The sequence below is a fragment of the Rhipicephalus microplus genome, chromosome X (assembly GCF_043290135.1).
Source record: "Rhipicephalus microplus isolate Deutch F79 chromosome X, USDA_Rmic, whole genome shotgun sequence".
In the NCBI taxonomy this organism is placed as follows: domain Eukaryota; kingdom Metazoa; phylum Arthropoda; class Arachnida; order Ixodida; family Ixodidae; genus Rhipicephalus; species Rhipicephalus microplus.
In genome coordinates, this window is record NC_134710.1 from 38,305,710 (window position 1) to 38,331,686 (window position 25,977).

Genomic DNA, 25,977 nt, shown 5'->3' on the forward strand with positions numbered 1-25,977 from the left:
AAAGAACTTCGTTTTATCAAAGAACATGTTCTTTGAGAGTTACGGCACTTTTCTTACTACTTGTACGAAAGCGTCTCCGAATGCTGTATGTATTTTGAGTATTCTTCCTGCCTGATCAATATAGTTTCTGTTTTGTGGCTAATGGTGCGTTCCATAAAAATAGGATTCTTCTGAATGTGCTAAATATTTCGTCGAGCCTATATCAACTGTTATTTACTCTCAAATAAACTACAGAAACTGCTTTCCGCAGCGAACAGTTACCTGCTATAACACAGCTTCTTCATCGCGCTTATTGTGATTGTTAAGATCCATTGAAAATGAATGTGAAAAAAAAAAAATAAGTGAATGAACGAATAGATCGAGGTGACAGTGACGATGGTCACCAGATGAGGTTCTTTTTCATGAATGTGGAAAGGGGGGGGGGGGGTATTCACACAAAAAATAATGACACAAGGGCGATCTGGTGCTAGAAAAAAGAAAAACAAGCCCTGCCGGAAAAAAAAATGTAAAAGAAAACAATAACCGCCTGATACGCAGCAAAATGAGCTGCTATGTCATGTGGCGTAAGTTACATCACGTGACGGCACTGTGACGTTATGACAACAGAAATTTTACAAGATGCGACGCCGTCATGCCATCATACGGTGATGCCATCTCGTGATGATAATTTTGTGCATCACCTGTTCCCGACGACGCGAGACACCTTCGACGTGGGACACTGACAGTCATATTTCGCCTTTGATGAGGCATCTAAGGCTTTCGTCCTAACAGTAAGCACACCCATGATATTGCATATGAGCAGCATCAGCTGGCAAAATCGAGTTTTTTTTTTTTTTTCAGTTAATCAATATGCATTTGAATTTGGATGTCACGTGTGCATGATTGAATGTCGATTATTATTTGGTTTTCTCGTGCATAAGGGTGATGTGTAAAGGGTGTTCACCTGATCGTACTCGCTTCCTGGTAATATTAACTTCGAGAGAAAGGTCTAAAATTATCGCTCACAACGTGAGTGCTTCAAGATCACCTTTCTGCGAATTTTTGGAGACCTTTTTATATTGATTAAAGGGCCCCTAAACCACCCAGTGGTTTAAATTTAGTTCAGGTTAGGAAGTTGTGCTCGAGTCTACAACAAACACGTAGCCGTGAGAATTTTTGAAACGGTGCCGTAATAGCGGAGTCACACTCGTTTGATCGAAATGCGACGATCGCTTCTTTCCTTCTTTTCAACGCTACTCTCTTCCAAAACTGCTTGGCCCCTCCTCGCTGAGTCAGCTGAGTGCCCCTCCTCCTCTCGCGCGGCATACCACACCACTGACCCGCTGTTCGAGACAGAGTCTACTTCCGGTTGCCGCGATCTGCCACTCCGACGGCCCAGCTCGCCGTCAAGTGTGTTGTGTGTCATCTGGATGCACTGATTGTTGACTAACCGCTGTTGCTGTCGTGCCAGCCCGTGCCCCTACGAATCGTGCTGGTATGGACCCTGTGTTGCGTCACGGGCCGCAGATGTCAATTCGCAAGCGGCAACACAACCAAGAACAGCAAGGTGCGCGAGAACAGCTGTTTCCAGAATGATTGGAAGTCGTCGGTTGTCGTTCGGCCAATTGCAAGCATCAAAAGTCGTAACGTCATTGAGTTTCACTGGTGATGTCACCATAGCTCGGCATACTCACTCATGAGTACACTGACTCACACTCATTCATACTCATTTGAATGTGGTGAGTGTGAGTATGAGTGAGTACTGATGAGTATGAGTGGGAGTGAGTAGAACGTGAGTACTCATGAGTATGAGTAAGAGTGAGTATGAACATGAATGAGTAGTTTCAGTGTGAGTAGAAGTGAGTATGAACGTGAGTGGGTGCTCATGAGTGTCAGTAAGAGTGAGTATGAACGTGAATGAGTATTCTGAGTGTGAATAGGAGTGAGTATAAATGTGAGTGACTACTCTGAGTGTGAGTATAAGTGAGTATGAATGTGAGTGAGTACTCTGAGCGTGAGTAGAATTGAGTATGAACGTGAGTGAGTATTGTGAGTGTAAGAGTGAGTATGAACGTGAGTGAGTACTTTGAGTGTGAGTATGAGTGAGTATAAACGTGAGTGAGTACTCATCAGTGTGAGTGTCCGTGAGTATGAACGTGAGTGAGTATTCATCAGTGTGAGTAGGAATGAGTGAGAGCTTGTGAGTGTGAGTAGGAGTGAGTATGAACGTAAGTGAGTACTCTGAGTGTGAGAAGGAGAGAGTATGAACGTGAGTGAGTAGGAGTTTGAACATGAGTGAGTACTGATGAGTGTGAGTATTCGTTAGTATGAACGTGAGTGAGTATTCATGAGTGTGATTAGAAGTGAGTGAGAGCTCATGAATGTAAGTAGGAGTAAGTACGAACGTGGGCGAGTACTCATGAGTGTGAGTAGACTTGACTGCGAAGGTGAGTGAGTTGCTGTGAGTGTAAGTAGCAACGAGTAGGAACATGAGAAAGCTACTATGAGTGTGATAAATATTTGTAACCATCGCAATGGCGTCCTCAATACATTGGAAACAACGGGCACTATGGCATGCAACTCACTGTACGTAAAAGCCTTCAGTTAGTTTGGAAACTGGGGGAGCCATCCTACATTAGATGGGGGGGGGGGGGGGGCGAGGTGATCGCGCAAAACTCGAGTTGAGGGTAGCCGTCCATTTTATTGTAATTAGAATTTTCTAGGCTGAATAACTTTGAACTGCCTGTCCCTATAGCTACCGTTCTTGCTGCACTTACCTCTTGCGCCTTCAGTCTACACAACCTGCTGATAATACATGTAAAACAAGGTCTTGAGAAGCCCTTTAAAAAAAATCGCCGCGCGAGCCGGTTCAGAAAAAAGAAATGCACTGCACAAGCGACAAAAAAAAAAAAAAAAAAAAAAACCGCTGAAATGGCCCGCTAGAGAAAGCACATTGTGTGCGCGACGCACATTGTGTGCAGCAATTTTGCAGTTTCTATCTCTGCGTTGACCCTCAAGTGAAGGTTGCCTTGAACGAAAACCTTAAGTTATCTCATGACCTCTCAAACACGAAGCTGTGTGCAAACTTCGCCTTCTCAGTGCCCCATTAAGAAAAAAAAAAAGGAAAGCTTGCAGGACGGTTGAGCTTCGCCGTCAATAGTATAGTATGCAATAGCGTAATCGGACCCTGTTTGCATCGCCGTTTCAATCTCTACCCTCGCTTCAGTTTTCGGCGGCTTATTATGCTTTCAACAGTGCAGACACAATGTGGAATAAGCGCCCAATCACCCTTGATAATTTATTCTATCATTCACATAACGTGGGCTAATACAAAAACACACATAACGCAACTCGTTAATTACCGTTTTATTCGGTTGTCCGCGATAACCCTGCGTACGTACACTGCCAATGAACGTTAACCGCGTCCGCAGATCCATAAATAAGGCCCCCTGCAATCGTCAGTGCCGGCACGAAGCCAACGAAGTCTCCGCGTGAGCGCGACCCACAGAGGAAGGAAAACATCTCCGAAGATGCGCACAATTTCTCGAATGCAAAACTGCCGTACGCAACGCATTCCATCTGAAGGCGAGGCAGAGAGGGGAGGCGCCGCCTGGACGGTCGCGCCGGGCCAGAGAACACCTACCAGTGGCCGGGCGGCCAGGGTGGCCGTGGCGCCCGCCTGTCACGCTAGTGCTGTCAGAAGGGGCTAGGGGCAGTGGAACGAACGAAGCGGCCGAGCCAGATGGCGCGGCAACGTCTTGGGTTCTGGCGGGTAATAGCGGCGGTCGTGTAGTATACTGAAGCCGTCGAGAGCGTCTATACTTCGCGCACGTGCGTCGTAGCCTACGAAAGCGCGTTTTGAGTGCTTGTAACACGTTAGATTCTAAACGATGTCTCAGCGTCTCCTACGCGTCGTGGCACACAAATGAAAATGCAGGTGCGTCGTAATTGCGCTGAGTCATTGCCTGTTTGTGGAACCTACCGACCCTTAAAGAAAGCGACAATTGTTCCGCTCCATTGTTTATTGAGCAACCTGAGTACACGTAACGCTACCTCAATGTTAATATTCATCATCGGCCTGACAACGTCCACTGCAGGACAAAGGCCTCTCCCATGATCCGCCACTCAACCCGGTCTTGCGCTTGCTGCTGCCATTATGTACCCACGAACTTCATAATCTCATCTGCCCACCTAACTTACTGTCTCCCCCTAACCCGTTTGCTTTCTCTGGAAATCCAGTCAGTTATGCTTAATGACCAGCTGTTATCCTGCCTACGCACTACATGCCCGGCCCATGTCCATTTCTTCTTCTTGATTTCAACTATGATATCCTTAACCCCGGTTTGTTCCCTGATCCACTCTGCTCTCTTCTCGACTCTTAAGGTTACAACCACTATTTTCCTTTCCATCGCTCTCTGCGTCATCCTCAATTTAAGCTGAACCCTCCTTGTAAGCCCCCATGTTTCTGCTCAGTAGGTAAGTACCGGCAAGATGCAGCTGTTATATACCTTCGTCTTGAGGGGATAGTGACAATCTACCAGCCATGAGCTGAGAATGCTTGCCGAATCTTCTCCACCCCACTCTTATTCTTCTAGATATTTCAGTCTCGTGGCTCGGCTCCGTAGGTACTACCTGTCCTAAGTAGACGTATATACCTTTTCCAACTTCAAGTGCACTGCCACCTATCTCAAAGCGCTGTTTTCTTTCCAGGTTGTTGTTCATTACTTTCATTTTCTGCCGGTTATTTTGTAGATTCCAAGAGAAGGAAAGCGGGAAAAGGGGAGACAAAGTTTGGTGCGCAGATGAGATGAGGAAGTTTGCGGGTATGAAGAGGCAACAGCAAGCAAAGGACCGAGTTGACTGGCGGAACGGAGGGAGGCATTTGTCCTGCTGGAATGATAACGATGAGTGTGTGAATGTAAAAGTACGTGGGTGAGTGCGCCTGAGTAGGGGTAGGCGTAAGTATGAAGGTGAATTCTTATGTGAGTGGGGAGGTGAGTGAAGGCCTATGATCTTGAGCAGGCGTGAGTATGAAGGTGAGTGAGTAACTATGAGTCTTAATTGAGGTGCACGAAAAATTGAAGTACAAAAAGGAGATACCTGGACACGGCGCGCTGTCTCGAGGTGTCTTTTTTTTGTACTTCAGTTTTTCGCACACCTCAGTTAAAATGAATCACCAACTCGGCCAGGAGTCCGTGTTTCTCTAAGAGTGTGAGTAGTCGTGAGTAGGAACGTGAACCATGAACAATGAGTGTGAGTAGTCGTGAGTATGAGCGTGAGTGAGGGCCTATGAGTGCTAGCTGGCATGAGTATGAACGTAAGTGAGTACTGAGTAGTCGTGTGAGTAGTCGTGAGTATGAAATGAGTGAGTACTCATCAGTGTGAGTAGTTGTGAGTATGAATGTGAGTGAGGGCCTAGAGTGTGAGTTGGCGTAAGTTTGAACGTGAGTGAGTACTCATGAGTGTGAGTAGGAGTGAGTATGAACATGAGTGAGTACTCTGAGTATGAGTATAAGTGAGTATGAACGTGAGTGAGTACTCATGAGTATGAGTAAGAGTGAGTATGAACCTGAATGAGTACTTTCAGTGTGAGTAGAAGTGAGTTTGAACGTGAGTGAGTACTCATGAGTGTGAGTAGGAGTATGAACGTGAGTGAGTACTCTGAGTGTGACAAGGAGGGAGTATGAACGTGAGTGAGTACTTTGAGTGTGAGAAGGAGTGAGTATGAACGTGATTGAGTAGGAGTGAGTGTGAGTAGGCGTGAGTATGAACGTGAGTGAGTATTTTGAGTGTGAGAAGGAGTGAGTATGAACGTGAGTGGGTACTCTGAGTGTGACAAGGAGGGAGTATGAACGTTAGTGGGTACTCATGAGTGCGAGTAGGTGTGAGTATGAACGTGAGTGAGGGCCTATGAGTGAGAGTAGACGTGAGTATGAACGTGAGTGAGGGTGAAGGCTGAAAAAATTGTGGTGAGCGAGTACGAGTGAGTAGTCTCTCAAAGTGCCGACCTATGGATGTCACACATGTCATTGACGGGAACGGCAGGGACCAGAAAAGAGAAGCTATTGTTTTTTCGAAATTGTGGCCCACACCTGTAGCGCTGCGGCGTGTGGCATCGTTGATTGTGACGGCATTCTGCATGTGATGTGCTTGTTTACTTGAAATGTTTGGGCAAATATCAGAAAAGGTTTAAAGGCCCTTTAACACGAGCCCCAAGTATAGCATCGATGAGTTTGGCCACGAATATTTAGCAGTCAGTTACGATTATGAATGTTAAGTAATAATTCAGAGAAGTACTGCACCAATAATTTTTAGCACTGCGTGTTAGTTCCTTGTCATTTTGTAAACGAAATTATACATTGTATCTCAATGATCAGCTGCTTTCTATGCATTCCTGCTATTTTTCATTGAAGATCAATTTGAGCTGCGTATTTCATAATGATTTGAGAAAAAATCCTAGAAAACCCGACACAGTACAAACATCATTTTTCCGCCACCCTGCTGCGAAGCACAGGAAGCACCCTCGACAGAGACATGAATCTCAAGCTGATAGTAGTGAGTGTGCTGCTACTTACTCTTTTTCACATCGATAGTAGTTGCCACAAGCAAAACTATATATGACGCGAATGTAAAGCATTTTATTATCCAGAAGAAAAAAAAAACACCTGCATCATAGACCGTTCCATGAAGCTGCTTTCGAAGTAGCATGCCACATTTATGCGGCTTTAGGAAGAAACTAATCTTCTTATGGCGCACAAGTAGCCTGAAATCACATGCCTCCATTGAATTCGGCAATGCCCGTGGAAGCCCCGCCGAAAAATGGGACAGTCTACAGTGCGTGCCAAAGATGGGTGAGGAGAATCGAGGAGGAAACACGTGAAGGAGAGTGTTGTTACTTTCCTAGATCAAGGGGCTTTAGTGATAACCTGCTTATAGAGACACCTCAGGTAATGGACAAGAACTACCATCAGGAGTGTGTCTCTTTTCAAAGGCTTTAGCTGTACCAGACTCCATGCATCAGTGGTGTCTGGAGTTAGAAATGGAGGAAGGAAAAACAACCATGACTGATCCCTCTGCAATAGGAATCTGTATAACCCGAAAGTGAAGTGTCTTCACAAAGGTAGCTGAGCCTGTATCGCACATTGTTTTGCCATAAGGTCAAAGGAATATATGCTATAGCAACAAATTGTAATGTCACACCAAGAACAGCAAGCTGCTCAAAACCTGCAGCACAGTACTCAAGCAAAAAGGGTGGATGAAATTAACATAAATAGAACCAGCGCGAACTGTCACTGTTTGACACTGACAAACACAAAGAAGGACACACAGGACAAACGCTCCCTTTGGATTGAGCACTTACTCCTGGTTTTTGAAATACAGTCAATCCCGGATGTATCAAACTTAGATATATATAATTACTGGCTTTATCGAGCAGTTGAGAAATCCCTTTGAATTTCCATGCAAAGGTACAGGACTAGTGCATGTGTATATTGAACTCTCGCACAGTGGAACATCTGCTACAGTAAAATCTCGTTAGTTCGACCCCCGTTAATTTGGAATTTTGGTTAATTCGGCCATGGCATCTGGTCCCGTCCAAACTGTGCATTGCTCTATGACTGAAAACTCTCATCAATTCGGACAAATTCGGCTGCGCTTCGGTCAATTCAAACGCCCAACCGCGGTTGAGTCATGACGGGGAAGCAGCAGCGGATTCTGTCGGCCAAATCGACAGTGCGCCTAAAACACTTTGGGATCGGATTACGGCCTCTGAGATTAAAAACTTCGTCCATGGATAGTACATCTCGGAGGCACCAAAAAGAACATACACACACACACACACACACATGGTGCTTTAAACAACCAAAATGAAAAGCAGTGCATCGCTACTGTCATCAGCAATGGGCAACCCATAGATTTGCCTTTCCTTTTTTCTTGCGCGTTGAACACATTTGCGTGACGGTTGAGTTGGATTGCTCACCTCTAGTGTGCTGTAAATTATTGATCTATACGTGATAAGTGCCATCTGCAGTCTTACTGTTTGCTGTTTTTTGAAAAGTTAACCAGTTTTCATTTCGTTTTCATCACCGTGCATTTTTCTGTGTATCTGTGTGTTTGTGTTGTCTACTTCGTGCGCACGCACGTGACCACCACGCGAGTGACGCCGGGATGGCTTACCTTCCGTCTCCTGCGGCCCCAACCGCCCCTACTCCCGCAACAAAGAGGGCGAAGTACGAAGCAAAGGATTTGGCTGCGAAGGTGAAAATATTGAGGACTTTGCAAGCGGGAGCATCTCGAAAAGAAGTGATGGAAAAGTTCCATGAGAACAAAAGCACGCTGAGCACTTACATGAAGAACAATGAGCAGATTATGCAAGCGTATGACGGGGACATGGAAAGAAAGAGGCTTCGAACGGCAGCGCATCCCAAGCTAGAAGAAGCGCTGTTGCGCTGGATTGCCGTTTCACGCGATGTGCTTTTGCCCTTAAGCGGCCCCCTTATCAGCGCACAAGCAGAGAAGTCCGCGGTGACCATGAACATTTACTCCGTGAGTGCGCCGAAAGGCTGGTTCGACTGCTTCAAGAAGTGACAAGGGCTGGTGTTCCGCAACGTGTGTGGTGGAAGAGGTGCCGTTGACGAAAGAGTTGTGCAGGACTGGCGGTCTGGACTATCCCTGCGCCTTTCTACGTACGAGTCGTGCAACATTTTCATCGATGAGACAGCGCTGTTCTATAAAGCTCTGCCTGACAAGACAATCGCGTTTAAGGGGGATCCGTGCATGAGTGAAAAACCAAGTAAAGAGTGTGTGACAGTTCTTCTGGCTGCTAACATGACCAGCACAGAGCGGCTGCCGCTGCTGGTGATCGAGAAGGCTGCGAAGTCAAGATGTTCTAAGAATATTAAGCAGCTGCCTGTCGTCTACTGGTTCAAAAGAAAGGCTTGGATCACTGCCGAACTCCTTCAAGCCTGGATGCGTCAGCTCGACCCCCCGCTTTGCCGCCAAGGCTCGGACGGTTTGTTCGTGCTAGCCAACTGTAGTGCGCGCACGAAGGTGTCCAGGCTCGAGAACATTGAACTGCTATTTCTGCGTCCGAACAACAGCTTCCCTGCAGCCAATGGACCAAGGAATCATGCAGTTCGTGAATAGCCACTATCGACGGCAGGTACTCGAGTGGATGTTGCTCTGCATGGCGTCAGGCAAGCAGTAGGAAGTAAGCCTGCTAAGCGCAATCCACATGCTGACGTATGTGTGGAACAACAAACCGCCTGCATTGGTCGCAAACTGCTTAAGGCATAACAGCTTCGTGCACGACGCTGCTGATCCGGGTGTGATGGCTGATGAGGACACCGGCGAAGAGCAAGACGGCCACTATGTGAGCATCATGCCAGCTGATGTGCCCCTTGGCAATTACTTCGCAATTGACAGCGATGTTGCCGTGGCCGGCACAGTGACCGACAGCGATATCGTCGCCGAAGTCTTGGACAGCGAAGGGGAATTGGCTGACGAGGACGTAAGTGATGCTGATGAGCGTCCACACCACACAATGATGGAGGCTGCGCATGCGTTGGCCGTTTTGGAGAACATATGTCTTGGACGGCGAAGGGGAATTGGCTGACGAGGACGTAAGTGATGCTGATGAGCGTCCACACCACACAATGATGGAGGCTGCACATGCGTTGGTTGTTTTGGAGAACATATGCATGTTTTCCTCGAACAATGTGCGCGGACTAAGCCACCTGCAGGAACTGCACAATATTGTGACTTCGTCGCACATTGCGTCCGTGAAGCAAATCACTTTTATTTCTTAAAAGTCTGATAATGTAGGAGACATTTTTCAAGTGTTTTGTTCGTACCCGCAATAATTTGTACCCTCGGTTAATTCAAACATCTCTCCAGTCACGTGAAGTCCAAATTAACGGGGTTTCACTGTACATAGAGTGCTGCGCTCTGCCAAAGGCCTGAAATTGCATTTTTCCTAACAATTATTGATCCTTTTCCGACCGTGTTTCAACAAGTTCCGATTCCTCTGAAGAGAAAGACGGGGGGGGGGGGGGGGGGATTTCTTAGATTTACGCCGCAATAAACAGACGTCGAGACGCTCTGCTCTTCATCTCCAGGCGTACTGAAAGGTCACGTGCAGAAAGGTACTGTTCATTGCTTCGCCTTAACAGCAAAGCTGTGACTTTTAGAATGCACATCTCAGAGGCTAAACTTTTTCTAGCTTTTCGTGCCAAAGCAGCTGAAAGCAGTGGCTGGCAGCTACAAAACCACCTGCGACATCGATATCGCCAATATGTTGAAGGTTGGGAACATGCTAATCTGCAGCGTTGTCTTTTGTAGCTTGTGGACTTCTGTACTCGCCTCGTTGCTGACAAACCCTCATTCGGAAGTTGAACTGAACATTGACTTGCTAGTAGCGATACAAATAATGACTGGTCCTAAGAGTGACACCAAGTAAAGCTTCATTGTAGACTGTTTCTTTGTGGACTTCTGTCCCAGGCATGGTGCCAAGTGATGACTTCGGGGTGGGTCATGACTGCTGAAAACGGCGTACAGTGCCTCAGTGAATTCTGCAACTTATTAGCATTTCCAGGCACCATCTCGGACAGCGAGCGACTTCATCGATGCAACTGTTTCTGACTGCATCGATGCTGAGATCATGGTTGACAGTGCCGTGGAAGTGTACCTGTGTGGTTATGACGATGCTGACGCTGGTGCTGCTGCCACTAACCAACCTTTTGCTGCACTATAGAACTTGCGTCGGCGTTCTGCCTCAATCAACACTGTTGTGGCTGAAGGAGCAGAATTCCCTTATTTGGAAAGTTTCGATGATATTGAAGATGACTGGAACATGACGGCCCCCCAAAAGCAAGACAAGTTTATGGACCAGTTTCATGCGAAATAAAGTGCGGTGACTTGCAGAAGAAGTTCACATCTGATTCTTTATTACATAAACTATATATTATGTTAGAACTTAAAATGATTTCCAAAAACGGTTTCGAGACCTGAAATGCTTTAATGTAGGCCTTAAATACGTATACTTTGTATTTAGAATTATTGATGTATTGAATTATTTTGTGATTTACTTAGAGTCAATACATCTGGGATAGACTGCATTCAGAAAAATCTTCTGAAAAATAGCTAATGCTGGTGCAAAGAAAACTGGTATGAACGCGGAGTGGTGTAAGTGATCAAACCAAGTATTAACAAAGGTGGGGGGGGGGGAGGGGGGGAAGGCTCTTTTTTAAGACAGCTTTGAGTACAAGTTCATTTGTTGAAAGGTTGGCGTAAACGACAACCCATGCTCATGAATTTTTCGCCACAATATATGCTATCAGGGTGCAAATGGTAGGTATGAGTCCCCCTGTTGCTCATTCGGTTGGAGAATAAGTTCGGCGCCCCGTGAACAGGTCAGATGACGGAGGACAACCAAGTGGTTAGGAAAGAAAAGCACCATTGGCAACTTTTTTTTTTTTTTTTAATGAGAGAGGCGGACGTCTCCCCTCCACATTCCTCACTTCTTGTATTCATGGTTGACAGGGGTTCCAAGACTGGGTTACTGGAAGGACGTTTCAGGGCTCAGCAAGAGCTGAGGACTAATGTCACTACATCCAGTCTGTTTCCTTAATTTGAAGTTTTGCAGCACAGTGTGGACTTAACGAAACTACCACATGCTGCACTTAGGAGCGAGAAATTCCCGCGCCACTCAATGTTTGTCAATTAGCGATTTACGGACAAATGGTTGTCATGCTGGGCACACTCGGAAGTGTAAGTTTGGACAACCGCACGAGGGAATCAGTAGGAAAGATTTGCAAGCCTAGAAGGGTTTGGCCTTTTTTGCCAATTGTCGATAACACCAGCCTCTAATGGCGTTTAGGGTGTATGGGAGCACTTGTTCTTTATTCGCAGCACACTGCGTGGCTCAGTTTCTTCGAGTGCCAGCTTGCCATGGCGTTACATCAGTTTCGCTATCAAGACCTGTGACGAGTGCTTGGACGTGCGCGAGGAGCAGTTACACCACATCGTGCCACACGTGCTTTACAAAGGCATTTGGACTTAGCTTTACAATAGGCACACCGAAGAATATGTAGCACAATTAAGAGGCATTAACTTTTTTTGCAAAATATCAAACTTCTGTGATGCCGAATAACGGAACCTAGCAGACCAGGGTTCGAGCCCCACTGTGTCATTGGTACTAGGTTTTTTTTTTTTTTTTTAATTTCGTGCGGTTTGGTTACGGACACCGCTATGACCCCATTTACAGCATGCAGTGCCGCTAACTGTTGTTGCTTGGCCGCAGTGGCTACATTATGGTGCTCTGAGTGACTTTCGAATGAAAAAAGATGACTATTCTACATGTTATCTCAAGTTTCCTAACAAATAAAAAAGTATGGCAGGCTAAAATTTTAACAGAGACAAGCGGCCACACAGAGACTTTGGTCAGGATGAGTATAATGATGAAAAGCGCATCACTGGAATGGAGTAAGAGTATCGCCAGCATTACAGAGAAGCTAGAGATGTGTTTGTTCCGGCAAATAATAGTTTTAGGCCACAAACGTGCCGATGCCATGGGAACAAGTGGACTAGTAAACTTGGGCGCTATTGGCACACACTGAACTCAGATGTGCACAGCAAGGTGCAGGGTTATAGAACTGTAGCAAAATGACGCAATAGGCCCAGCTTGACCACCACTGTACAGTATATGAATAGCTTGCCGTTACCAAGTTAAATAATGTATGCTTTGCAGCCGAATCGGTTCGCACCATGCGCTGCCAAGCGAGGAGCGACAGGTTCAACTCCCGTTGACAAAACTTTTTCTTTTAGTTTTTTTTCCTTGCTGTAACTTATGTATGTTTTACGGGAATTTCGTGACAGAAATAAGTCATTAGAGCTGTGGTGGACCTTAGCATAAAACACTTATGTTGAAACACAGAAAGAGAGCGAGAAAAACAACTGAACAAAGGCACTTTAAAATTGGTTAAGCAGCTTAATAAATGACATTTGAGTGCCAGAAAAAAAATCAATAAGAACAAGTGTCAATGTCTTTCCTTTACAGTCTACATGCATGGGAGGAATTATCACCATTTATGTTATTACTGGCCCTGTCCATCATCTCTTGTACTGTATTAAAAAAAACTGCATGCCGACATGTTGGCACACATTTTAAGCTCTGGCCAAGGTTTGAGTGATCTTTTGTTGATTGCTCCTTTTTGACAGTATCGGGCCTGAGAGCGTGCCTCTTTCCTTTAAGTGATATGAAGGCAACGCAATGGTGGCAGAATGCAGACAGTAAAACTGACACAAGTAATATTCCAAGACTTTGCCGTACATTAAAGTGCAACGGCTTCACCAGCACATCATCTGCCAAAGGTCACCAATCCGACATTTCAACTTGGGGTCCAGACAGATAGGTGCGGCTGAGTTGCATTTTGCGCTGTGTATTCCACGAGGGAAAAAAAAAGTCGAGGGGGTGTGTGGCCTAGGCCCGCTGCGCCACCCCTTGACTATGCCACTGCCTTTCACCACAGGCATGTTTCGAAGTACAGGGTGGTGTAATATAGACGTGAAATCAAATGCAAACAGCGAAGCACATGCATCAAGCATTAGCGAAGGTACAGTGGGCGCAATCCAGTCATCACTGTTGACATGCACGCACATCCTGTTTGGCAACACTGCGTCATCCCCAACAGTCTTAATATTTTCTTGTCAGTTCTAGGTGTGACATTCGAAACCAACTAAAAAAATAAATAAAAGCAAGTAAAAGTGAAGCAACCAAAAGTGTTAGGCACAGCCGTGCCGGCTAACATTATCACTATGTCGGAACAAGAACACAAGCATGAAATATAGAGGGATAGCACAGTGCTCCCAAACCGATGAGCATGCCCGCCAAACTGTATGTGCGTGCCTGCCAATGGTGATGACTGGATGGTATGCATTATAGCTTTGCTAATGCTTGATCCACCCACTCCACTGTGCGCATTTTATTTGACGCCTATAGTACATGGTGCAGTGGTGGATGTGGGTATGCATGAGTGTGTAGTCTGCACTAACTCAAAGTGCTCAAGGTGGCGAGGTGCGCATGACGTTTTTCTGTGACCCTGCCATCCCCCGCTTAGCTTCCAGCGCTTTCATCGGTACGAGAGAAGGGAGAATAGCATGCGACAAACCTTTGTAACTCCACTCGCACTGGACGGATACTTAAAAGTTTTGCGGCGTGTAATTCGTGACACAATAAGCTCTTCCAGTGAATTCATTCCATGGTCACTTGAAAAAGTGTTCCAGGGCCCCTTTAACACTCATTGGGTAACTGGTGCAAGCACACTTGCTTGATAGACACTATGGCATTATTCATAGAAATTTTTGGGTAGTAGGCTGGCATTCGGTATGCTATTTTCGTTATTCTTCAGAGAAGCGTGGTATCCGCTTGTCACGGACGGCCGATTTTGGCGACCCGGCGTCACGGCAAGTAACGGGCGCCGTACTCCCCCACTGACCATGAGAATGGCGGGCGCATGAAAGGGAGCCGGGAAGTGCAGAATGGGGTGCTCTTCTTAGAACGTCGCCGCCGACGTTTGATCCTTTTGTAACTGCGGCGGCGTCTGTAAGGTCGTGGAAGGCCGCGATGTACCCCGAACAAGTCTGACCGTTTCCCACAGGGAAAAGCATGGGAAAACCTCTGGTGGCCAAGCCGTATGACAACAACCCAACATGTTGTCACTCTCGCTAGTCGAGGGCCCTCTCCCAATTAAAAAGAGGTGGGGTCAAAATATTTTTGGGGCAGAGTTTCCATCAATTAAACACGCATGATTGGACCCATGTAGAGGTCTCTTGTCCCCAAGGAAGAGAGCGAGGAGACACGAGGGGGATTTAAGCGCAGGATTTTGCCCTGCTAGGCAGACTAGTCGCTGACCAACATGGTGTAGAAACAGATCAACAAGTATCTCTTCTAGAAGTTTTTAGTGTGGCTCTGTATCGGCTGGCCACCTAAACTTAGCCGTTCGTCTAGCTGTGACGCGATATTAACGTCTGCAACGTAGACATCAGGACTTCGCCTTGAGTTAGCTCACACCTGCCCGAAGTCACCTGCAAGCACTAGCCTCCCGGAGCCACTAGCGTTGCAACACCGCTGACATCGCAGTCGTGCCAGAACTCTCTTCGACTTCTCGCATCCGATCGTCGGGGACGCAACGCTGCCGGTCATCACACGTATGCCTTCACCTGTTTATATCTTCGAACTTTCTCCTCCGTAGTTCTATTGTTAGTTTGTGTAGTTTGTAATAGTTCTCTCTCGTAAGCTGATTTATTGTTTTTATATGCATTTTTTAGTTGTATCAAGTGTTGATGTATCTTGTTAGTTGTATTGAAGTGTTGTATTAGATCCCGTGTGCTGCAATATCACTAGAGTAATGTTTGTTTTGTTTTCTCACGTCTCTGATCTCTTCACTGTCTCTGCTTGCGTACGGAACGAACTAACCTGCTGTCATTCCCGTCGCCAACTTCGCGCTGGCGACGCTAGAGTGGCAGCTTGTAACACCGCTCAACACTTGCAAGGAATTTTGTGCCAATTGTTCATGCTGTGGCTGGCGACGATGAGGAATTATGCCTGAAGTGGGTATGCGCCACAGTTAATAGGTGAACAAGAACAAGCTTTTGTAATGGGTTGGAGCATAGGACAACCCACTTGTTACGCCATTCACATTGTGCGACGACTGGTTGTTGTTTTGCTGTTTAAGAATGCTTTATAAGTTGTATTATCGCAATTGCTTCCCCGACATCAAGCCTGCCTAAGGCAAGTTTGCCAACAAGTCCGAAGCACCGGCGTAGCTCAGTGGCAGAATACTGGGCTGGCACCCAGTAGACCCGGATTCGAGCCCCACTGTGTCATTGGTACTAGTTTTTTTCCATTTCGTGCGATGTGGTTACAGACACTGGCGGCAGAAAACTATATGCCTCGCATGACCCGATTTTCAATCTCATAACAGCTTTCGCCGTAAGACATTTTATCAGACTTGCATAACCTCTGTGAAAAATTCCAGATTTTTAAGAAACCTGCAATCAAGCGTTCAAGCACATGCAAAATGCTGTTTTTACTAGGCCTCTAATTAATGTTAATTACCTATTTAACAAGTCCTACATAGCCCAGTGCATAGGTACCGTACAAACCGGAATATAAGTCGAGATATTTTCAATAAAATAATAAGCTGAAGTCGCCCCTCGTCTTATATAGCTGTGTCTAGCCGAAAGTGTGACGCTGTCTGGCAACATGTAACTTGCATGTGCTTGTGAAGCTGGACGCGGCCATATCCGCATCCAAATCCAATCGCAGTATGTTTTTTTTTTCTCCGTCTGTTTTCTTTGTGTTCGTGATTTGCTTCCGATCTGTTCCGAGTTTTCACTCTGCTTGACATTGCGCTGCATTTTTAGTGTCCTTTTTTTTTCGTTCACTGAATATGTCTAGTGGTGCGAGAAGGCAGTACTCAGCTGCATTTAAACTAGATGTTGTTGAGTTCGCAGAAGCGAACGGGAATATGGCTGCTCAGCGCCGCTTAGGTGTATCAAAAAAAGCGTTCGCTATTGGAGGCCGCAGAAAAAGAAGCTGCAGAAGTGCAATCCACAAAAAATGTCGTTTCGTGGACGAAGTGCCGTTCATCCGCAGATGGAGGATAAGCAAGCGGACTTTGTGCGGGAAGTTTGTGCGCGCTCGCTGCCAGTGACTGTGGATACCATTTGCAAGAAAGCCTTGGAACTCGCTCGAGAAGCTGGGCTCACGAGAGAAGAGTTTCGTGCACTGAACTCTTAGGTGCGTCGATTTATGCGACGCAAAAGATTTTCTCTCTGGTGGCGCACATTTATCTGTCAAAAGTTGCCGTAGGAGTTCGAGGACAAGCTCATAAACTTTCAGCGCTTCGTGAACCGGCTTCGGGAGCAGAACGACTACATGATGGGGCAGATTGGTAACGCTGATGAGACCCCCTTGTGGTTTGACATGCCTTCGTCAACCACAATCACCCAGTGCGGCACCAAGGATGTGAAGCTGTTGTCCACTGGCAACGAGCACTCGCGCTTCACCGTCATGCTGGCATGCACGGCAGATGGTGGAAAGCTTCCGCCCTTTGTCATTTTCAAACGCAAGACAACGCCGAAGGAAGTGTTCCCGGCCGGTGTTGTCGTTCGTGTCAAAAAAAAAAAAGGGATACATGGACGAGGCCATGATGCTCGAATGAATACGAGTGGTGTCGAACCGTCGGCCAGGTGCACTGCTGCGTCTTCGCAGCATGCTGGTGTTGGATGCGTTTTGTGGCCACTTAACCGACGCAGTGAAACGCGCACTCGGCGACGGGAAAACGGACCTCGCCGTGATACCAGATGGTATGACGTCCGCCCTCCAGCCGCTCGACGTTGTGCTAAACAAGCCGTTCAAGGACCGAGTGCGGCTGGAATACAAAAGTGGATGTCCAGCGACAACCCCAAGACACCGACGGGCCGCCTAGAGAGGCCTCCGCTTGCGACTGTTTGTGGCTGGGTGCTTTCCGCCTGGCGCTCCTTGCCGGAATCCATGATAGAAAATGCTTTCAAGAAATGTTGCATCAGCAACTGGCTGGATGGCACTGAAGACGACGCACTGTGGGAGGCGGCCAGCGACAAACTCTCGTCTTCAGAAGACAGTTTTGCTTCGTTGGACGAATAAGAGCAGTTGCGATGATGGTTGAGGGGAGCTCCGACGATCGGGGTGCGGTGTGTCCAATTCGCACATAAATTTGGTTCGGCAGTTTTGGGTTGTTATTCTTTTTTTTCTTCTTCTTTTTCAGTAACCTGAACTTGGGGGGGTCGACCTATATTCCCACTTGACCTATAGTCCGGTTAACACGGTACTCTCTAATGTCAATCTCCTATGTTCACTTAAGGCAAACCAACGCATTTGTTTCTGTAGTAAAGTTATGCTTTCTGTAGGAAAATTATGCTCTTATTTCAGTCATATATACAGTACACAACCCTAAACACCTCCTTTTTCTAAACGTTTTATTTTTGCTTGCATTTTTTTCTTCCAATTTATGAACACCACTCGATGGTCGCTAGACAGATGGCACTAACAAAAGAGAGACAAAGACGAAGAAGAAAAACTTGTGCACTTGGTTTCGTACAGTTAAACCTGAATATAACGAAATCGAGCAATTCCCGGACAAATTCGTTATAAAGAGAATTTTGTTATATGGAGGTTTGGTAAAAAAATTTTAAAAAGATGATGATGATGTTTGATGTTTTGTGGCACAAGGGCCATTTCACGGCCAAAGAGCGCCAGTTCACCTTATTAAGATATGGACATATGGAGATATGGATGCTTTGTTTTGCTGCTTGCGCGCATTTCGGCACTCTGAGTTCCACCATGGCACACATCGTTTTCCAGGGTGTCCATTCGTTTGTGGGATGCATTTTGTTGCTGCATCAATCAGAAACGCTGTGAAGTAGTTGACAGCCGCATCAATGCTTAAAGTGCATATGTCACTCCATGCTAAACGAGCGTTGGTGTAAAACTGTTCCCAGTCGGCTCTGTTTATGAGCCATTTGGGAACACGTGGTGGACACTCAGTTGCTGTAGTTGTGCTCAAAACTAGGGAGAAGCGGTCACTTCCGTACGGATTACTAATGACTTTCCACTGAAGTAGAGGCACAAGAGATGGAGATACTATGCTTAGGTCTATAGAGGAGTAGGTATTATTAGCGAGATTATAATAAGTTGGTTGCTTTCGATTTGGGAGACGCGCGCTCGACGAGAGAAGGAACTGTTCAATTAGTCGACCTCGCGCGTCGCAACGAGAGTCACCCGATAGCCTGCTATGCGCATTAAAGTCTCCAAGGAGAACATAAGGCTCCGGAAGTTCATCAATTAAAGAGTGTAAACCACGTTTTTGCAGGTGATAGCTAGGAGGAATGTAAATAGTACAGATTGTGATCAGTTTATCAAAAAGAACCGCTCGAACAGCCACTGCCTCAAGGGATGTTTGGAGTTGTAAGTGTGTGCATGCAATCCCTTGATTCACTATAATCGCAACACCTCCGGATGATGTCATGAGATCAGCACGGTCCTTTCGAAAAATAACGTATTTACAAAGAAAGTTGGTGTGTTTTGAATTAAGGTGTGTTTCTTGTACACACAGCACTTTTGGTGAGTGTTCGTGTAAAAGCTCTTAGACATCGTCAAGGTTTCTCAGAAGGCCCCCGACGTTCCATTGTATAATATGAGTGTTCATGGTGAATGTAAAATAGTGCTGTGTGTACGAAAAGCAAGGGGCTGTTTAGGCAGGGAGTTTGAGTTCACATAACAGGGCCATCAACAGGCCCTGTTATCTGCTTTTTTGTTTTCTTGGCGCGCTCTAAGGAGCCACGCCGCTCTTTCAGTACCAAGGGTACCGACGTATCCATTGCCTCCTCGGAGGCACTGGATGCCCGCACTTGCGGGCTGTTAGTTCGAATTTTAGGCCTCCCCTGGTGAGGTAAGGCCTTGAGACCTGAGGACTTTGGAGTCTCTGGTCTCTGTTCGGGAGTAGGGGGTGTAGACTGGACTAGAGCCGCCTTGGGGGCAGGTGCCACAACCGCTGGCTTGGTATGCGCGGGCGAAAGGAGTGGCGAGGGCTGGTGCGACGGTGCACCCTGACGCGCCGCATCTGCATATGTAGGTTCATAGAAGGGTGAGACTCTTCGCCGTGCTTCCTTAAATGAAATGTTCGCCTTCACCTTCAATATAATTATCTCTTTTTCTTTTTTCCAGTATGTGCAGGAGCGTGAATATGCGGCATGGTTTCCTTCACAGTTTACACAGTGTGGCGGTTGTTTGCAGTTCTCAGACACCTTCGCCGTGCTTCCTTAAATGAAATGTTCGCTTTCACCTTCAATATAATTATCTCTTTTTCTTTTTTCCAGTATCTGCAGGAGCGTGAATATGCGGCATGGTTTCCTTCACAGTTTACACAGTGTGGCGGTTGTTTGCAGTTCTCAGACACGTGGCCTAGAACTCCACATTGTGCACAAGTCTGGCGAGCACGACAGGTTTTAGAACCATGGCCGTACTTCTGGCATTGGAAGCAACGACGAGGGTTTGGAATGTACGGTCTGAGAGAGGTCTTCGTGTACCCTGTTTGAATACTTTCTGGCAGATTACAAAAGCGAACGTGAGTAATAGGTGTTTTGTTGGTGTTACCTTGTTGTCTCTTCTGATGATGATCCTTTGTACATTGGTCACATTCTGACTCTTCCACCCTTCCAGAAGTTCTTCTTCGGTCAAGCCAAGCAAATCAGCATCAGATACCACTCCACGGCTTGTGTTCATAGATCTGTGTGGTGTTACAGAGATTGGAGTGTCACCAAAAGTTGAAAGACTGTGTAGCTTCTCAAACTGCTCTTTTTCTCGAATTTCAAGGAGGAGATCTCCGCTGGCCATTTTGGTAACTTTGTACCCGGCCCCAAGAGTTTCTGTAAGACACCTGGCTACTACAAAGGGGGATACAGTTCTGGCTTGCTTGCCACTCTTCTCACTATGTATGACGTGAAAATTGGGGAAGTTTTCTTTTGAACGGTTCAAAAAAACCCAAGTCTTCGGCGCGTACGCGCTTTAAGGCGGTACGATCGTTTAACGGAGGAAAAGCTCTATGCATGAGTGTTTCATTTTCTTCAGAAGCGTTGGCGGCCACCCACCACGGAGCCCAACGAGGGGACGCTACAAGTTTGCGGATGCTAAAACCTGCAGACGCCAGCCGTACAACGCAACTATCGTATTTACTCGAATGTAAGGAGAGTTTTTTTCAAAATCTCTCTGAAGTGATTTGGCGGTCCGCGTTATAATCGAAGCACCTCAAATCGTGCCTTGGCGGTGCCGCCCGACTGGTTCCTTAAAATGGCTACGACAAACCTAGCGATTTTTCAACCTCGTGCTGGAAACATATGCACGCTGGCAACATCGAATCCAATCCAATCCTATTGTTCGCGACGTGTTTTGCAGGCGGTTCATTTCTTTTGTGCTTCCGCGACTTTGGCTCGAGCAAATGGCAGCGCGACAAGTTCAGTACAATGCCCGCTTTAAGAGAAGTGCAATACTGATGGCTGAGGAAATCGAGAACTCAGCCGTGGCTCGACGGCTAGATGTGGCGGAAACTACTATCCGTGGGTGGAGGCTCCAGCGTGAAGCGCTCTTCAAGAGTGAGCCCGGCCGACAAGGCTTCCGTAGACCTCGTTGGCGCCGTCACACAGAACTCGAAAAAAAAAGTGGCGGAGTTCGTGATAGAGCAGCGAAATCGCCTATTGGGGGTCAACGTTGAGCTGATTCAGTGGAAAGCCCGAGACGTAGCTCGAGAGATGGGGATCCCGCGGGAGAACTTTAAGGCTTCACGTGGATGGGCACAAAAGTTCATCTGAAGAAATGGATTTTCCCTCCAGCAAACAACGTCGATAAGGCAGAAGCTACCAGCAGATTGCGAAGCGAAGCTAGTGGAGTTTCAGCGCTATGTGCTCGACCTGCGCCGCTCGTCGCGAACGCCGTTAAGGCACATTGGCAACGCGGACCAGACTCCCGTTTTCTTGGACATGCCTATGTCAAGGACTGTCAGCGAAACAGGTGCCCCCCAAGTTCGCATAAGGACAACAGGCAACGAGAAGACGCGGCTAACCGTGATGCTAGCCTGCTTTTGGCGGATGGGCGCAAGTTGCCGCCATACATCATTTTCCGGCACAAAACCATCCCGAAGGCTTGATTGATTGATGTGTGGGGTTTAAACGTCCCAAAACCACCATATGATTATGAGAGACGCCGTAGTGGAGGACTCCGGAAATTTTGACCACCTGGGGCTCTTTAATGTGCACACAAATCTGAGCACACGGGCCTACAACATTTTCGCCTCCATCGGAAATGCAGCCGCCGCAGCTGGGATTCGAACCCGCGACCTGCGGGTCAGTAGCTGAGTACCTTAGCCACTAGACCACCACGGCGGGGCCATCCCGAAGGAGCTATTCTCCAGGGATGTGATTGTTCACTGCCAAGAAAAAGGTTGGATGGACACTCCGCTTATGCTTGACTGGGTCAAGACTGTGTGGTGCCTACGGCCAGGTGCGTTTCTCCACCTTGCCTCCATCCTAGTTCTAGACTCATTTCGTGGTCACCTGACGCCCGAAGTGAAGAAGCTGATGCGGAAAACTCAGACGCAGCTCGCTGTTATTCCCGGAGGTATGACGTCCGTGCTGCAGCCATTAGACGTCTGCCTGAACAAACCATTTAAGGATAGAATGCGGCAGCTGTACGGAGAATGGATGCGAGAAGATCGGGCTTTGACACCTTACAGGTAGGGAGGGTGAAGTGACCTAGCGCCGCGAAGATTGGCGAGTGGGTCTCCGCCGCTTGGTACGGGCTGCCGCATGACATGATAGTTCGCGCCTTTAAAAAGTGCTGTATATCGAACTATATGGATGGCACGGAGGATGACCTCATCTGGGAGGAAGAAAGTGATAAAGAGGGCTCGACCACCGGCGATGAAAGCGACGAATGAACAAAACTCACTTTATATTTATAAACTGGGATGTCTTTGCCACTACCATGTGCAGCAAATAAATGTACTTTTTCCCCCGCTTTAATCGCGTTACATTCGTGTGCTTTTTTTTTTTTTTTCGGCACTGAAAAGTCACCCCTCGCGTTACAATTGTGGTCGCGTTACATTCGAGTAAATACGGTATAACCCAATGCGCCTAGACCAATGATTGATTGATTGATTTGTGGGGTTTAACGTCTCAAAACCACCATTTGATTATGAGAGACGCCGTAGTGGAGGGCTCCGGAAATTTTGACCACCTGGGGTTCTTTAACGTGCACCCAAATCTGAGTACACGGGCCTCCAACATTTCCGCCTCCATCGGAAATGCAGCCGCCGCAGCCGGGAATCGAACCCGCGACCTGCGGGTCAGCAGCCGAGTACCTTAGCCACTAGACCACCGCGGCGGGGCCGCGCCTAGACCAAGGTAGGCTATTTGCACAGGGTTAACCCTAGCCTCCAGGAAGTTTGGAAGTAAACAGAAGAGACTAGAAGACAGGAGAGATAAAAAGTGACAGATAAAGACGAAGATGTAGGGAGAGAGAGATAGGAAAAGGCGACTGCCGATTTTTCTTGGGTGGGTCAGCCCAGGGGTGCCGTCTACGTGAAGCCGGGGCCAAAGAGGTGTGTTGCCTCTGCTGAGGGGCCTTAAAGGTCCGATCAACCGGCGCCGGCTCAAACCCCAGGATCCCCCTTTCCCAGGACACGGCAGAGCCACGCACGGCTAGGCGTGGGAGGGAGTCAGAACTCCCCTGTTAGCTCGGGTCCGTGGTGTCGCTACAAACCAAACGCCTGCTTTTCACAGGCGCCCCTTGGGGAAAATTTGAAAAAGAAATGTACGAATTAAACAAAAGAAGAACTGAAGGCAGAGCTAAACAAAAACAGTGATTTAGCGGTAAAAAACTATGTTATTAATGCGATGAAAATTACATGGACTCTCCTGGCAGGTTTTTGCTGCCGCCCCCATGTTCAGTAACAAGTCCAAATTGATAATATGCCCTCGCTCATCATAACTTATACGAGCTGGTAAAAGCGTGCTCCAGAGCACCTCTATCGCCTGGAGGCCACATAATACGATAACATCTCCCTGTGTGATAGAACTGCTGTCCAATGCTCAAACAGAAAAAATGAAACCCTTGATCGTGAACAAGCATGAAGAAACATGGGGAGAGAGTGGAGGGGGGTCACTCGAGTCGCAATAGTAAACTTTGATTTTGAAGGCGCGGGCGCGAACGCTGGCGTGAGTGCTACCTCGGCAAGCATCAGTCCGCTTTCAACACTAAGAGACTGTGAAAAAAGCTCTTTTACCTGAAGCGGCTGTATTTGCTTACGCCAGCATGTTGTAAGAGTTCCATGACACCGCATCCAAAAGAGTTGGCTACCAGCCTAATTTCGTATAACATTATAATTTGTTGCTATTGCATTCAACGTGCCATTGTGTTGCTACAGCTAAACGGCTAATCACAAAGCTACAATCCTGCAAACTCGCGGCGCAATACGGAAGCGCGTGACGAGCCGATCTTCGAAGATTCGTTGCTGCCACCGTGGTCTCGAAGAGTTTACATCAGCTACTAATCTGACATCACCTTGGTAGTGAAGGCACGTTTGTCCACATTAAATAAATTAAAAAAAGAAAGAGAGCTGAAGGTCGTCAAAACACATACCATGCGCGTGCAGTTATACCATGCATGTGCGCACGGCATCGAAAACGAAGAGGAAACGACACAGATACCATGGAAAACGATTTGGTAAGTGCCCTCCATATGCAGTGCGGCTCCACATATGTAATACTAACTAAAAGCGTGGCGCTGCCAACTCCAAAAGCAGTTTTCTTTTTTTTTCTGTTTGTTGTTCGTTTGGGGGAGGACACATTTGTTCACGCACCCACGGTGGCAAGAATGGCGGCAACGCCGGCTTGTGGGCGCAGGCCGCTAGCCAGCCTCGCGCTCTCTCTCCTGGGAGTCACCGAGGCCACGAGCCTGCCGTGTGCCCCACTGCTGCTTTGCGCTTCAGTGGCGGCGGGGAAACCGCGAAAAATGCATGCTTGTGCCAAAATTACGAAATCCGGGGCAAAGTCCTATATTATCCATGGCGAAAATTTCTTATACCAAGGATGTATTCTGCTGTTACTTTGTTACATAGAAGTCGCAAATACACGTGCTTCTACGGAGTACCGGCAGGGGATAAAAAAAATGTGTTACAGTCACCGACCGATTTTTCGAACCTGGCGGCGACCGAAAAAAAGTCCAAAAAATCGGAACAGTCCGAAAAATGTTTTTGTCAAAAATATGAACTTTACAGCATCAGGCAGGCTTAAAAAAGTCCATGATTCTGCCTTGCCTCATACTACGCTTAGAAGCAATTTGGTTCGCCCGTATTTGCACCAAGGTGACATTGCCAGCGTAAACGCTCGACAAAAGTGTCAACGCGGTGGCGATCTCCGCCACCGACGGCTGCGGGCGATTATCTTCGTCATCATTCGAGCCGCTCTTTGGCTACGGCACAACCTGGTGAAGAATTTCTTCGTCTGTGGGCTCCGCGCATGAAACAATGTCATCGTCTGCATGAGCGAAGTGCTTACTTAAATTGTCATCGTGGCAGGCACATCCACTCCACCACTGCGCAGGTTGCGCATTAGGTCCTCCCCACCATGGGTGCCGTCCGGATCGCCTATGTCCAGGTCATCCGCCTTGAGCTCTTTCGCAGCAACGAACCCGGCATGCCTAAAGCAATGTGCAATGGTGTCTGCTTTCATTGCCCTCCAAGCATCAACCTACATATGAATGGCGGCCAGAATGTCGACCTTGTAGGCCTTCCCATTGCCAAGGCACAAGACGGTGCGGCTGAGAAGGCGGGCGCGGTAGTGTGCCTTGATGTTTTGGATCACACCTTGATCCATTGGCTGGAGCATGCTTGTGGTGTTGGGCAGCAAGAATTCCAGCCAAATGGCCTCAAGGTTCGACACGCTACCGTGCGCGCCACAGTTGTCAACAAAAAATATGACTTTCCTGCCTTGCCGCACAATCTTGGAGTAAAGTTTGCGTAGGTATTTTTCAAATAATGACTGCGTGATCCACGCCTTGGAGTTAGGTACTATCGTAGTCCACAGGGAGGGTCTTCACTGCCTTAAAGGAGCACTGACATCAAATTTACTCACGCCAAGATTTTTGCGTGAGCGAGTAGCTATAGATCCTGTAGCAGCGATTTGTGGCCTAAAACGCAACTGGGGGATGAATAACTATCACTTTTATTGATTTATATCACTGATACTTAGCACTATTCAAAACGGCTGTCAATCCCGCCATTTTTAGTGCTGGGAGCACCAGCAGTGGCGCTACCTCGCGGTCACCTCCAGATCATGCCACAGCTGACCACTTCTCCACAGAAAAAAGTGACGTCAGCTTCAGCTGAGTGAGTGAGTGAGCAAACT

The 25,977-nt window shown here is 47.3% G+C and overlaps 1 protein-coding gene across 2 annotated transcripts in view; it reads right to left on the minus strand.

The window, feature by feature from the left end:
* Nucleotides 1-25,977, minus strand: part of LOC119175828 (stAR-related lipid transfer protein 7, mitochondrial) — a 74,107-nt gene that overhangs the window by 11,908 nt on the left and 36,222 nt on the right. The window contains exon 6 of one of the 2 annotated variants that reach the window (XM_075876257.1): nt 19,770-20,306. The exons of the other annotated variant lie outside the window; for it this stretch is intronic. Coding sequence (XP_075732372.1) covers nt 20,274-20,306 — 33 coding nt within the window. The 3' untranslated portion in view covers nt 19,770-20,273. Of the gene's footprint in view, nt 1-19,769; nt 20,307-25,977 lie in introns of those variants that run through there. 2 annotated transcript variants of the gene reach the window in all.